Consider the following 15610-nt stretch of genomic DNA (forward strand, 5'->3'; position numbering starts at 1 on the left):
CGTAGCTGCCTAAATCCTTCCACCTAGTGGATACGACTATATGGACCCTCTCGCGGGGCCGGGCCTTCTTTCCATATTTTTCTACTGACTGAATACGGACCAGTTGACTTGCAGCGTTGGCTGCGACCAATGTTGTGTGTTTATAAATCTATGACGATCGCAGCGTGTCCAATGTTCATCTGGACCAAAATCTAGTAAAGTCTGTGGCTGTGGAAACAAACGCAGTGAAGACGCATCCGTAGTCCATGCAGGTGGTTTTCTCTGCACTCTGTTTTGCCCAAACCGGCATCACTTGGGTTTTCCTGCCGCTTTCTGTGCATGTTAAAAGCTTATTGAACACTGATCTAAAATAAATGCACCCCCCCCCCCCCCCACACACACACACGGTGCATTTTTCACAGATCAAAATGTAATACATCCATGCGAATGAGCCCTGAGGGGGAGAAGAGGTCAATACAGCTGTTTGGCCGAAGCACAAAATGTCGCACACTCAGTACCTCTGAGGTTTGATTTGACCCCTTTCGGCCGTTCTCACACAGGCGGTTTTTTTTTCTGCGTTTAACACTGCATTTGCAGCACTGAAGGCTGTCAGTCACTACCATTCATTTCAATGGGACTTCTCAGACCGGCGCTAAAACACTGCGTTTTCAAGCGCGGTCTGTTCTATTTTCATACGTTTCTCCATTTTTAAAATGCAGTGCTTTGCCAATTGGAATGAAGGGTTGCGGCGTCGGCCCTGCTGCATGGGGTTGCGGCGTCGGCCCTGCTGGATGGGGTTGCGGCGTCGGCCCTGCTGGATGGGGTTGCGGCGTCGGCCCTGCTGGATGGGGTTGCGGCGTCGGCCCTGCTGGATGGGGTTGCGGCGGCGGCCCTGCTGGATGGGGTTGCGGCGTCGGCCCTGCTGGATGGGGTTGCGGCGGCGGCCCTGCTGGATGGGGTTGCGGCGTCGGCCCTGCTGGATGGGGTGCAGCGTTTTCAGTTCTGACATTTCGGCTTGCTCGGCTGTGTTTCATAACTGTGCTGAAAACGCAGTAAAGGCCGCATTAAAAAACGCGGCATCTTTTCAAGTGTCCATGGAGATAGCCGAGCGAAGTACAGCGCTCCCTGCAGCCATAGAAGTGAATGGAGCTTCGCTCACCACCGCTTCATTCATGTGGGGCAGTCAGACCTTCCAACTATCACACGGGGATCAGCCGTCCGCTGGAAAGGTGGAAAAACTCTGACTACACAAATATGAAGAAAGTGTTGTGGTGTTTTGTTTTCTTTGTTCTCAGTTTTGGGATGTTTTGAGGCCATTCCTCCCCCCCCCCCCCCCCACACCCCTTCCTTTTTTAGGTGTCTTTTCCATCACGTCCATCCTGACAGCACACATGGAGGTCGCCCTGCCTGTGTTCCTTGGGACAGAAAGGAGAGTTCCTTAAAGGGCCACTGCTTGACTCCAGTGTCTTCCTGTCCCAAACGGACACAGGAGGGGAGTTCTCCGTGTTGTGGATGGAGGCTGCATAGCGCTACTCACCGGGGCACAGGGGATCCGGCCGGGGAAGGCAGTCTCACGGCTCCATCCTGATGTCTGGCACCAGCAGAGAGGAAAGACCGGCACATGCGGCTGCCCTGTGCTCCTGTTCCCCGACGTCTAGCGGCGGCCGGCTTCCTGGTATGTAACGGCGCCACATTGTGCACGATGACGTCAGACGCAGCGCTGGCGCTTAAAGGCGCCAAATTCAAAAATTTCAAATCCTCCTCCATGATTCTCGGGCTCCTTTTCTGCAAATCAGATGCCATGGACAGCACTGAGGGAGAAACGGGGACTGTGCCAACTGTAAATAGTCCACTTGGACAAAAAGTTAGTAATAATGTTTTTGTGTGTTGTGCACACCTGGTATTAGTAATGGCTTCTCCTTTTTAGGAGGAAGCATTAAAAACTAAACAGGAAAAAAAGAAGATAAAAAGGTGCGCGTTATGCCCCAAACAATTGGACGATAACGCTAAGACACCCGCTAGCTCAGATTGCATTGCAAAAATTGTGAAAGATGAGCAACAAAACCTGCTACAAGACATTCGGGAGATGGGCCGAGAGGAAGGGCAGGCTCTATAGGAACAATCCTCTGACTCCCAGCCAGGGCCGTCCAGGAGAGCCCGCACTGGGGATTACGAGGTCCCTTCACCTGAACACTGAGATGGAAGATTTAGGCGATTCATCTGAAGTGTCAGGTCCGGCGCCAGAGGGAGAGAAAAAGTATCACTTTTCTAATCTGGACCTGGAGGAACCAATTTCCGCGGTACGGAATATCATGGAAATACCACAAGTTGGATCTGTACAAGACGAAATGTTCGGGGGTCTCAGAACCCGTCGCAAAAAGAGTTTTCCCGTCAATGTAAATTTGCGAAATATGATTCTGGATGAGCGGCACAAACGCAGACGGGGCTCCATCATTCAGAAAGAACTCAAAGATAGACTGTCCTTCTCTACAGAGGATGCCTCTCTCTGGCGTACGATCCCAAAGGTGGATGTACAAGTGGCAAAATGAACAAACCCAATGGCGCTTCCATTTGAGGATAGTTCCCAACTTAACCCCTGAGTGACCAGCTCATAGTGTTTTTACATCCTGCCCAAGTGGGCCTTAATCCCTGAGGACGTAAAAACGTGTGTCCTGCAGGGATTAATGCCACGTGGGCTCTGGACGTGACAGCTCCATGCTGTCAGTGCCCACAGGTAGCATGAAGTTGTCATCCCGGGCTGCGGGCAGTCACCCCTGGCAATGCAATCAGCGCTATCCAATGGATAGCGCCGATCACCCAAAAGTTAAAAAAAAAGTTTGGCTCCATGGGGGCAGCTGAGAATACTCTCCCTCGTCCGCCGCACTGCTCCCTGCTATCCTGGTCCTCCAGGCCCCAAAGCCGGCCTTCTGCGCATGCGCACCAGGCGGCATTAAGTCAGCCGCATGCGTGGAAGGCCTGGAGCTGCAGGAGATTTAGCAGGGACCGCAGTCGCCGTTATCCAATAGAAAAGTGAAGAAAAGTTTTAAAGTAAAGTTTCACATTAAGGAGTGTAGTTTATAAAATGGGGTCATTTGTAGGGGTATCCATCATCCTGACACCTAGGAGCCTTTGTAATCTTGGTGCAGGAAAACAAAATGTTCCTCAAAATGTTGATCAATGTTTAATTTGTACGTCTCCTAAATGGTTTAAAAAAAAACAAACAAGTTTTTCCAATGTGTGCCAGAATAAAGTAAACAGAGGGAAATGTATATCCTATCAAAAATTTGTACAGTATGTTCGCACATATCTGAGATATTACAATTTTTACCACGTAAATGAAGCACAACATGTGACGAAAAACCATGTCAGAATCACTGGGATCTGCAGAACCCTAACGGAGATATTCTAAGTTAAAGTGACTCATGTCAGACTTGCAAAATTTGGTCTGGTCATTAAGGCACAAACAGGCTTGGTCACTAAGGGGTTAAAGACCCAATGGAGCGAAAGATGGAAGGGTTTCTAATAGAGGTGTGGGAGTCCACTACTACAGTCGTTGAGGCAAACGTAGCGGCTACATCTGTAGCTAGATCCCTACATTTATGGCTCGACCAATTAGAATCACACCTCCACTTGAAGACCACTAGGGTGTCACTAATCAAGAAAACTACGGCTTTCCTAGCAGATGCATCACGGAGATCCGTTAGGTTGGCTGCAAGAAGTGCAGGACTGGGTAACTCTGCTAGGCAAGCTTTATGGCTCAGGTCATGGGCGGGAGACCTGACCTCAAAGTCCAAACTATGTACCATTCCCTTCCTGGGCGAGTATCTTTTCGGTCCTACCCAGGACAAGATTCTGGAGAAAGCAGCGGACAAAAAACTAGGATTTCCGACCGATTATCTTCCCAAGTAAACGGTACCCTTCAGAAGAGATTACAATCTAAGGGGAAAGAACAAGGGAAAGTCGGGTAGGTGGTCGTAACCGAAAGAGGGCAGAGGGAGAAGCTCAGGGTTTCCCTCTAGACCCGATCCCAGATAAAGAAGATACCGTGGGGGGTAGACTTCAGTACTCAGAATTGGTTGCAGATTTCCAAAAGCCCCTGGTACTGAGCGTGGTCTCTTCGGGTTATACAGAAATTTTTGGGGGGCTTTAGGGCTAGCTCTATTTTATAACACCCCTGCAGTCTCCCGGCCTCCAAAGGCGATTGGAGGAGGGTGTCTTTAATTTAATTAAGATCGGAGCGGTTGTTCCGGTCCCCGTAGTAGAACGGGGCCGAGGTTATTATCCCCGTTTATTTTTAGTTCCCAAACCGAACGGCTCCTTTAGAATTATTTAGAATCTCATATGTTTAAACGCGTTCGTGAATAACCGTACATTCAAAATGGAGACGGTGCGCTCGACAGCCCCCTTAATTAGTCCCGGTAATGTTATTTGCACGATAGATCTAAAAGATGCATACTGTCATATCCCCATCCGGGCAGCGTCTCAGAAATTCCTGAGGTTCGCGGTTCGTATAAATAGTATTTATCATTTGCCATTCGGCATCTCCTCAGCTCCAAGAATATTCACAAAGGTCATGATAGAGCCAATTAGTTTCCTTCGAAAACAAAATATCCGGATCATCCTGTACTTGGATGACCTTCTGGTAATAGCGAACAATGTAAACACCATGAGGGCCATCTAGAACAGACTCTAGAGCTCCTAAAACATTTAGGCTGGATTATCAATCATGAAAAGTCCAGTCTTGTTCCAGAGACCAGAAAGGTTTTCCTGGGGATCCTTCTGGATTCTGGGAAATGCCGGTCATTTTTACCAGAACCCAAAAGTTTCCACATTATGGCAGAAATTTAAAAAGAAAAAATACGTGTCCGTAAGAGAAGTAATGCATGTCCTAGGCCTAATGACGGCCTGTCTCCCAGCAGTACCGTGGTCTCAATTTCACTCCAGACACCTGCAGGAAAAACTTTTGGCATCTTGAGATCGATCCCAGAATTCCCTGGATGAGAAATTCGAGCTACCGCAGTGGGTACAAAAAATCCCTAGTCTGGTGGCTCTTACCCTCAAATCTGAGAAAAGGAGTCCAGTGGTCGTTCTCTCCGTGCGTCACGGTGACCACAGACGCCAGCAGTACGGGATGGGGAGCCAAAGTGGCAGGTGAAGCCTTGCAGGGTTCCTGGTCTTGGTTCACTAGCGCCCACTCCTCAAGCTTTAGGGAATTAAGGGCGGTTTGGAAGGCCCTGATCAGATCAGAAGATGTATTATGGGATAAACACGTGAAAGTGTTATCAGATAATATGACTACGGTTTCCTTTCTCCACCACCAGGGAGGCACCCGGCACCCTTGTCTGCAGCACATGGCAAACAAAATCCTAGCGTGGGCAGAGGACAACACCGCATCCCTTTCGGCAGTCCATCTAAAAGGGACAGAAAATCGGGTGACGGACTTTCTGAGCAGAGAAAGACTGGATCCCAAAAACTGGGCCCTCAACCTAAAGGTGTTCCACTATCTCACGGACCGATGGGGTCTACCACAAGTAGACCTATTTGCAACAAGAAAAAATACCAAATGCCGGGACTTGTTTTCTCTAGATCCTGCAGACCACTGTTAGCACTAGACGCACTGTCCCAGGAATGGGAAATGTCCTTGGCCTATGTGTTCCCTCCTCTACCATTGATAGCCAGATGTCTACAAAAAGATCTTACACAGTCAGATTACCGCAATCTTCATCACCCCGGCCTGGCCGAAAAGACCCTGGTACACGATGTCCACTGGCTAAAATTGACAGCCTGTCTGCTGAAAGGCAGAGGCTAAAGAATCGGGGACTTTCCGACAAGGTGATTGACACTTTATTCAGGAGTCGGAAAGTAGTTACCTCAAAAATCTATTACAAAGTATGTAAACCTGTCCGGACCTGCATCGCCTGGATTATGTTAAAATCCTAGATTTCTTGCAGGCGGGGCTAGATAAAGGCCTCAGCCCTAGAACATTCCGGGTACAGGCGGCAGCCCTCAGTGCCCTGGTCGATATTAGACTCACAGAGAATAGGTGGATAAGAAGGTTTCTAAAGGGAGCAGACATTAAAACCTCTTGTGAGGGGATTGTCCCCCTCATGGGATCTTAATGTGGTTCTGGAAGGCCTTTGCGGTTCCCCGTTCAAACCTCTTAAACAAATTTCTGTTAGAAATGTATATATGAAAGTTGCGTTTCTGATTGCCATTACATCCGCCAGGAGAGTCAGCGAATTACAGGCTTTACCAAGTAGAGAACCCTCTCTAAGGCTCCTAGAGGATCGGGTAATATTAAAAATACCCTGGATTTTTCCCCACAAGTCATGCCCCCGTTCCACATGAATCAGGAGAGAGTGCTGCCTTCCTTCTGTCAAAATTTCAGTAACGATAAGAAACAGCGACTACATAGTCTGGATATTCGTAGGGCAGTAAAAGTTTACTTACAAAGTACGCAACCCTTTCGGAATTCAGAAAGATTTTTTTTCTACAATTTCAAGGCGCCAACAAAGGCCGGGGGGCCTCAAAAGATACCATAGCTAGGGGGATCGGATTGACTATCCAGGAGACCTACAAAGCCAGAGGTTTGGTGGCGCCGGAGGGTACGAGAGCCCACTCTACTAGGGCTCTCGCCGCCTCTTGGGCTGAACGCAGGGAGCCTCGATAGATCAGATTTGCAAAGCAGCAACTTGGTCGAGTATTAATACCTTTTGTAAAACATTGTAGACTAGATCTCCATTAAAATAGAGAACTGGCCTTCGGGCAAAAAGTGCTCCAAGCAGAGGTCCCCCCCCCCCCTAAACATCCGATGATTTGGTATACCTCCATGTGTGCTGTCAGGATGGATGTGATGGAAAGGCCAGAATTATTTCTTACCGCTAATTCCTTTTCCATGAGTCCATCATGACGGCACGCACTCACCCACCCTGACGGCACGCACTCACCCACCCTGACGGCACGCACTCACCCACCCTGACGGCACGCACTCACCCACCCTTGTACGATGTATAATGCACGTACATTGATGTCTTTCAGTGCTAATATAAACTGTTGGGCTTCGTGTCCGTTGTGGTTATTTGGAAGTCACTGCAGTCGGTGGCCTGTTAAAGAACTCTCTTTCCTGTCCCAAGAATCCCAGGCGAGCGACCTCCATGTCTGCGGTCAGGATGGACTCATGGAAAAGGGATTATCGGTAAGAATAATTCTTGTGTTTTGGGGCTTCTCTGGGAAATGGGAATGCCTGGCCAATCTGTGAGCTTTACCCAAAAGGGACCTGAGATTCATGGTTCCTTATGAGCCCACCAATAAAGTTAGTGTGCAGGAAGCCACAAGGGCTATTCTCCTTTAACCCCTTCACGATCCAGGGCGTAAAGTAAAGTCCTGGATACTTGGGGTTTGTGTGGATCGGGATCCTGCTCCATACACGGCGGGTGCCGGCTGCCCGCAGCAATGTGAACGCTGGCTGCAGCTATTAAAGTGCTTGTTCCAGTTGTAGCTTTTCGGTAGCGGATGCAGAAGGGGTTCTAACATAACAAATTGACATCTACTCGCCGCCGCCGCTGTGTCCCGCGCCGCCACTCCATCCTCCTGTGTTTAGCTGCAGTCCCGCACAGTTGAGGGGATGTTACACACACTGCAGCCCATAACGCAGCTCGGTGATCGATCGCAGCCCCTGTGACATCCCACCAACAGGCTGGGGCAGCCTGATATCAGAGGGGAGACCCAGAGCAGCGCCATGAGACAGCGGGAGGGGTAACTAGAGGTCTGCTAGCGCATGCAGAAGGGGCTTTTATTGCAAAGCTACAACTCTTAACAACCCCTTTAAATGCCCTGATCTTTCGAGGGGATAGTGAGGTTCTGTTTGCTTGCCAGCAAGGCCCCCAGGGCTGCCATGACCATGTTCGTGGCACGCCTTGAACACCGTATACAGCATCAGTGATCAAACAATTGCAAGTTCATTAGGACTGGAAAAAATAAGTGAAAAAAAGTTTTACTAGGAAAAAAGAAGCAGCAGTAAAAGTAAAAAAAACTCCCTTATTCCATATTTCTAATACATCACAGAAGGGGAAATATAAAAACACCAAGCAGCCACCCCCTCATTATCAGGAGGCAGTGTGAGTGGCTGTCTCATCGGTGTCCCGCACAGGTGCTATTAGCTCCCTCATTTGGTAGTCAGCTACCTGCATGGTGAGAGGAGGATGCATCTTTATGCCCTCCTCACCCAGTAAGTAACGGCCATTTGCTGTGATTTTGTTTTTATATTTCCCCTTCTGTGATGTATTTATATTAGTGTAGGGACTCACTACATGCAAGGAACCGTGAAGTGGTTGGTGGGCTCATGTATCTTGGCTAAAATCCAATTAATGCCTTGCATTTATTATCTATCATTCACATGCAGTGTGGCTTTAAAACTCCAGGGGGAGCCCAGGGTGGCAGTACCAATGTGGTTCACTGTTTCAAGTGCAGGGCAACCCGCCGAACTATTATGGCGTCATTAGTAGGTTGCTGGTCTGCATGGTGCACTACATGTATCAGAATGGTCTGGCACCCTGTATCTATTCTGTGTGGGAGTATACACCAAGCAGCTACCCCGCTCCATATTAAGAGGCAGTGTGAGTGGGTGTTTTATCGGTGCCCTCACAAGTGTAATTAGCGCCCTCATTTTGGTAGTCTACTACCTGCATGGTGAGAGGAGGATGCATCTATATGCACTCCTCAGTCAGTAAGTATATGGCTGTTTTCTGTGATTGGTTCCATATTTCTAACAAACCTATTTGGCATTGCTGCGACCGTAGAAGTCCGATCTATAGTATTATTTATCCCATATGATGAACACTGGCAGAAAAAACAAACTCTACACCAGAATTGCATCTTTTGATCATTTTGTCTCCATGAAAAAATTGAATAAAAAGTGATCAAAAAGTCATATGTCCTCCAAAACGGCTCCAATTAAAACTACAAGTCATTCTGCAAAAAATGAGCCCTCGCACAACCCTAGCAATGGGAAACTAAGTTTTGGTGGTCAGAAGGGGGCGGCACTTTCTTTTTTTCTTTTAACTCTGCAGGACGTACAGTTACTTCCTGCAGCTTCGGGATATGTGTGGAGGGAGATCATGGGGCGACCTCTCTTCATACAGCGTGGGTGCCGGCTGTTTCTTACAGCTGACACTCGCCCGGAACAGCTCTGATAAGCTGTGTGGCTCATCTGAGCTGCTAACCCTTTAAATGCCATGTCCTATCTTTCGATGCGCCCTCACATCTCCAATTGTTCTCAATGGGGCCGGCGGCAGCATTGCACCACATGCTAGGTGCACGGGGTGTGATGCAAGGTTTCCCCATTGAAAACCATAGGAGAAGCCCTGTGATCCTCCGGAGGATCGCTACTTCCCTGAAGGAATGGAGTTTTATATAAAAACTCCGTGCATCAATGGGGAAATAATAATATATATAATAATAATAATCTTTATTTGTATAGCGCCAACTTATTCCGCAGCGCTTTCAGGCATGGATAAATGCAAAACAATACAACAATTACAATATAAGGTACATTGGGTTAGACACAAATGGGGTGAGGGTGGTACAGGAGGGGCAGGGGGTGGGGAACATAGGCAATAGGAAATATTATGTACAGATCATTTATCAGAAGGCAAACAGGGTGGAGCACCATAGTGAGGGGCAGGGGACTAGGTCAGGAGATTTGGTATGCTTCCCTGAAGAGGTGCGTTTTTAAGGCACGTCTGAAATTTCGTGCATCGGGAATTGTCCGGATGCCTTGGGGTAGAGCATTCCAGAGGATGGGTGCTGCTCTGGTGAAGTCCTGTAGGCGAGCATGAGAGGTTCGTATTACAGGGGTGTTTAGTCTGAGGGTGTTAGCCGATCGGAGTGAGCGGGCTGGGTGGTATACTGACAGTAGGGAGGCGATGTATGGTGGTGCAGCGCCATGCAGAGCTTTGTGAGTGAGGTAGAGGAGTTTAAATTGAGTTCTGCAGTGGATGGGCAGCCAATGCAGCGACTGGCATAATGCAGAGGCGTCTGAATAACGACTGGATAGAAAAATGAGTCTAGCTGCTGCATTTAGTATGGATTGGAGCGGAGCGAGTCTATTGCGGGGGAGGCCAATGAGTAGCGAGTTGCAGTAGTCAAGCCGGGAGTGGATGAGCGCAACCACGAGCGTCTTTAGCGTGTCCGTGGTTAGGAACGGACGTATTTTAGCAATATTTCTGAGGTGCATGTGGCATGTTTGGGCCAGAGATTGGATATGGGGGGCAAAGGAGAGGTCAGAGTCCAGTGTGACGCCAAGGCATCGGGCATGCCGTCGGGGGGTTATGATGGTGCCAGACACTGGAATGGAGATGTTGAGGGGAGGTCGGTTAGAAGGTGGAAAGACAAGGAGGTCAGTTTTAGAGAGGTTTAGTTTGAGAAAAAGGGAGGACATAGTGTTACAGACAGCGGACAGACAGTCGGTGATATTTTGGAGGAATGGTCCAGAGATTTCACGAGAGGAGGTGTATAGTTGGGTGTCGTCAGCATAGAGATGGTATTGGAGGCCAAATCTGTGGATGGTTTGTCCAATTGGGGCAGTATAGATAGAGAAAAGAAGGGGACCAAGGACCGAGCCCTGGGGTACCCCGACAGCGAGAGGAAGTGGAGCAGAGATACAACCAGCAAAGGAAACACTGAAAGAGCGGTCAGAGAGGTAGGAGGAGAACCAGGAGAGAGCAGTATCCTTTAGACCAATAGAGTGGAGCATAGTGAGAAGGAGATTATGGTCGACCGTGTCAAATGCAGCAGACAGGTCAAGGAGGATTAGTAGAGAGTAATATCCTCTCGACTTTGCAGTCATCAGGTCATTTGTTACTTTTGTAAGGGCAGTTTCGGTCGAGTGTAGAGAGCGGAAACCAGACTGGAGGGGGTCGAGGAGTGAGTTGTCAGAGAGAAAGCGAGTAAGCCGGGAGTAGACCAGGCGTTCCAGTAATTTGGAGATAAAGGGGAGGTTTGAGACGGGTCGGTAGTTAGCAGCATTAGTCGGGTCCAGGGTTGGTTTTTTAAGCAGAGGGGATATAATGGAGTGTTTGAATGAGGAGGGAAAAGTGCCAGAGGTTAGGGAGAGGTTGCAGATTGTGGTAAGGTGAGTAATGAGAGCTGGGGAAAGGGAGCGGAGGAGGTGAGAGGGGAAAGGGTCGCTAGCGCAGGTGGTAGGGCGGGCAGTGGAAAGGAGCCTGGAGACTTCTTCCTCTGTCGTTGGTTCTAACGTAGATAGTGAGTAGGTGCTGGGTGCAGTGCTGATGGAGCTGGGATCAGGGCTAACCACGCAATGAAATGGCATGTTGAAGCTGTAAGGTCCGTCCTCACCCGCTGCGGCTGCTCTGTCTGTCGGTGGTCGTTAGTGGTAAGGTGTCGGGTGCCTGCAGGACGGTACAGGACGGACCTTGCAAGTGATTGTGAGAGACAGAAGAGCTGAACACGTAGAATGTGACACTCCACGAATTTAGAAGGTGCCTGCGATTGAGAACCCATTGTACAGAAAGTATTGAAGTGACGGCAGCGGAGGAGGAGAGAATACCGTATCTAATGTGACTGCTTTATGGAGGGGCCCGTGGATGTAAAGGGGTATTGCCATCCCAGACTCTTATGGCGCAGGACCTGCAGCACTTTACATGTCAGAGGCGGCAAATACTGACATTACATAGTAGGAAGGCTCTGAGAAGAAAGAGAGCCTTGCTGGTAAGATCTTACGGGCTGGGGCAATAGGGGGACATGAGCTTACAGTCTATGAGGAGGAAATAGGGGGACATAAGCTTACAGTCTGAGGAGGAAATGGGGGGACACAAGAGCTTACAGTCTATGAGGAGGAAATAGGGGGGACACGAGCTTACAGTCTATGAGGAGGAAATAGGGGGGACATGAGCTTACAGTCTGAGGAGGAAATGGGGGAACACGAGCTTACAGTCTATGAGGAGGAACTAGGGGGGACACGAGCTTACAGTCTGAGGAGGAAATGGGGGGAACACAAGAGCTTACAGTCTATGGGGAGGAAATAGGGGGGACATGAGCTTACAGTCTGAGGAGGAAATAGGGGACACGAGCTTACAGTCTATAAGCAGGAAATAGGGGGACATGAGCTTACAGTCTATGTGGAGGAAATAGGGGGGACATGAGCTTACAGTCTATGTGGAGGAAATAGGGGGACACGAGCTTACAGTCTATAAGGAGGAAATAGGGGGACACGAGCTTACAGTCTATGAGGAGGAAATAGGGGGGACATGAGCTTACAGTCTGAGGAGGAAATGGGGGAACACAAGAGCTTACAGCCTATGCAGGAACTAGGGGGACACGAGCTTACAGTCTATGAGGAGGAAATAGGGGGAACACAAGAGCTTACAGTCTATAAGCAGGAAATAGGGAGGACACAAGAGCTTACAGTCTATGAGGAGGAACTAGGGGGGACATGAGCCTCCAGTCTATGAGGAGGAACTAGGGGGACACGAGCTTACAGTCTGAGGTGGAAATGGGGGGAACACGAGCTTACAGTCTGAGGTGGAGGAAATATGGGAAACAGTGTAATGACAGATGAGGCTGGCTGCTACATCCATGATGGCTGGGAGAGGAGCGTTTGAGGGGAGACCAATCAGTTAGGAGTTACAGTAGATCAGATGAGACTCTTTTTCTTTCTCGTCTGTTAACGGTGTGATCGGTCTGTCTTGCAGAGAGCCTCCCTCCCTCGGTTTCTCATCCGAGGACATCTGGACTCCACCAACTGTGTCATCACTCAGCCGCTGACAGGGGAGCTGCTGGTTGAGACATCGGAAGTCGCCATCAAAAGTATTGAGCTGCAGCTGGTCCGGGTCGAGACATGTGGTGAGTGAATAGTCCTTGGCCATCGGGGCTGCAGCAAATGCGGGGAGGTGGGGTTTTGCAGCGGATCGGGGAGGTGGGGTTTTGCAGGGAGGTGGGGTTTTGCAGCGGATGCGGAGAGGTGGGGGCGGGGTTTTGCAGCGGAGAGGTGGGGGCGGGGTTTTGCAGCAGCCACATTGGAGGTCTTGCTGTATCCCGTTTTCTGGAGATAATCTGGTTTTTAACTTGTGGAAGTATTTGCTTCTGTCTTCAGGTTGTGCAGAAGGTTACGCCCGAGACGCCACAGAAATCCAGAATATTCAGATAGCGGAGGGAGACGTGTGCCGAGGGCTCTCCATTCCCATCTACATGGTATTTCCCAGGCTGTTCACCTGCCCGACGCTGGAGACTACCAACTTTAAAATAGGTGGGTTCTCTCTTCATGCGGCCCGTCCGGCGGCATCTTCACCCAGGTGATATTGAGAAGTATCTCGCTTCCTCTGCAGAGTTTGAAGTGAACATTGTGGTGGTTCTTCAGGATGATCATCTCATCACCGAGAACTTCCCGCTCAAGTTGTACAGAGTTTAACCTCCAGTCCCGTTGTTTTGCATTGGAAGTAGAGAGCGCCGGCCTCAGCTAAGCCGCTCCGGACCCGCGGACTTCATTATGTTCAGTAACAGAAGCCGCTATGGCCGTGAGGTAAAGAAATCCTCTCAACATCCTAAAACCACATCAGCGCCGCCGTTACAGATGTTCTTCTGCCGCCATTCAGCACACCGTCCCCATGTTGGGTGCGATGCTCTGTGGCGGCAGGATGACGAATCTTTGTGTTTCCGCTGTATAAACACGCCTTTTCCTGCTCTTGTGTTAGTCTTTTTTTCCCTAAACATGGAGGAGTGTTGCCGCTGCGAAGGACCGTTCCTCCAAAAGCCGCTGTTTTCGGCTCCGTTCATACGAGGTATAAAGGCAGCAGATTTTCTACCCAGAAAACTCCTAACCTTTCCAGCACAAACCCCCTGGATGGGATTTAAAGGGACACTCAGTAAAAACACCGTTCTCTACCCCTGATTGCCTGTCATATTCTGGAAGTGTCTCCATTGTGTATTCCAGTCTCTTTCCTGCAGTGCAGCTCCCTGTTGGATGCATATCAGGCACAGTCTTGATGGTGGAAAGTTTGCTTTCTTTTTCCCATCTCTCCCATGATGCATTAGCTGAGGCTGTACCATTTCTGCCTGCTGGCACTACAGTTTAATTATCATTGCTTTCTATGTTAACCTAAATAAGCTACAGCCAATAAATATACAGTGAGGAGCATGAGTTGTGCTTTCCTCTATTATACCAGTGTGGAAGCAGGGCCTGTATCCTCCTCCACGCAGTTTCTGTGGTAAGTGCATGTAACAGCATTACAGACTATGACACTGACTTATGCCCCTTCTCCACGGGACAATTATTGTGCAAGTCGCTCGCAATATTGAGTGGTTTCCATGATAATTCTGCAGTAGGAATGCATGCAGTGAAGGAGCGAGCCGCGATCAATCAGTGATCGGATCCTTCATGCAGACCATAAAGCATCGCTGGCCTGTGGCTGCACTGCTCGGTTTACAGAGGCTCTCGCTCATCGGTGGACACCTGCCTGTTTACTGGAGGTAGGTGGCCGGATCATCCCCGCCTGTTTACTGTGAATGGAGGTAGGTGGCCGGATCATCCCCGGTGCACTCCGCCGCTATTCTCTGAGTGATGTTCCTTCTGTGTAAAAGCATAGGAGTGATTAGCGCTGGGCCCTTTAGTGCTCAACAACTGGCCCCTGGGACTTTAAGAACACACCATTCCAAGTAGATCTGAGCCGATCAGAACGGAGATCACATGACCCTCTGAGGAAGAAGAGGCTGGGAGATTCAGATAGAACTAACTGGGGTGACCGCGGCCGACTTGTATGTAAGGGGGGGGGGGGGGGGCTGCACCATCCATGCTAATATTATATGCAGAACCAAAGGTCTCCAGCAGCACCAGCATATATACCGCACTGTGGGGACGTCGCCGAGGCGCTCTCTTGCTGTCAGAATCCTCCAAAAGGATTCAAAGCCGCTGTAAACAGAAAGGGGTTTACAAGTAGCACAGGGAACCCTTCATATTAAGAGTTACAACCTTAGATCTGTCTTTGTGTCCATTTCAAAAAGCGACGTTTCGGTCTAAAGTTTGAGAGCGGCCTGCGGTGGGCCGAAATGTCGCTTTTTAATATCATTCTCATATAATGCGGAAGGAGCTGTCTGTTATCTTTTCACGGCTAAAGTGATTTTGATGAAATGTGGCGGGGAGCTTTTATCCTGAGGAAGGACAGCGGCCGCGGGTTATCCTGAAAATGTATAGAGTTCTCTAGGGAGCGCTACAAGATGGGGGGGGGGGGGGGGGTATTGATGGCTGGCGATCTCCAGCAGCCTCTACCTGTAATAAGTAGGGAGCGCACCGGCAGATGAACTAAATGAATGTTTAAAGGCGTCTACATTATGGCAGCCTGTAAACAATTAGCCCAAATACAAATATGTGAGTCCAGCTGCAAGACGGCACAGAATCACGGCAATAGGCGGCTCTTTGGAAAATCGCTGAAGATCGTATCGCAACAGATACTAACGCTATGATTACATTAAATTGTGGATTCTGTAATGCTGTTCATAGGACAGACATACTGGTAAGCCAGGTTTATTCTCAACTGCAATCTAAGATGGGAAATAAAAAAGGGCCATTTTGGCACCAGCTATTGAAACTCTAGGGCAGATGAATGAAAAGAGTTCACAA

General features: G+C 49.2%; 1 protein-coding gene across 1 annotated transcript in view; it reads left to right on the top strand.

The window, feature by feature from the left end:
* Positions 1-14131, top strand: part of VPS26C (VPS26 endosomal protein sorting factor C) — a 33119-nt gene extending 18988 nt beyond the window's left edge. The window contains exons 6-8 of the mRNA XM_066598974.1: positions 12690-12840; positions 13091-13243; positions 13323-14131. Of these exons, the coding sequence (XP_066455071.1) occupies positions 12690-12840; positions 13091-13243; positions 13323-13405 (387 nt within the window). The 3' untranslated portion in view covers positions 13406-14131. The remainder of the gene's footprint in view (positions 1-12689; positions 12841-13090; positions 13244-13322) is intronic.
* The last annotated feature ends 1479 nt before the right edge of the window (positions 14132-15610 follow it).

The sequence above is a fragment of the Eleutherodactylus coqui genome, chromosome 4 (genome assembly GCF_035609145.1).
Source record: "Eleutherodactylus coqui strain aEleCoq1 chromosome 4, aEleCoq1.hap1, whole genome shotgun sequence".
In the NCBI taxonomy this organism is placed as follows: domain Eukaryota; kingdom Metazoa; phylum Chordata; class Amphibia; order Anura; family Eleutherodactylidae; genus Eleutherodactylus; species Eleutherodactylus coqui.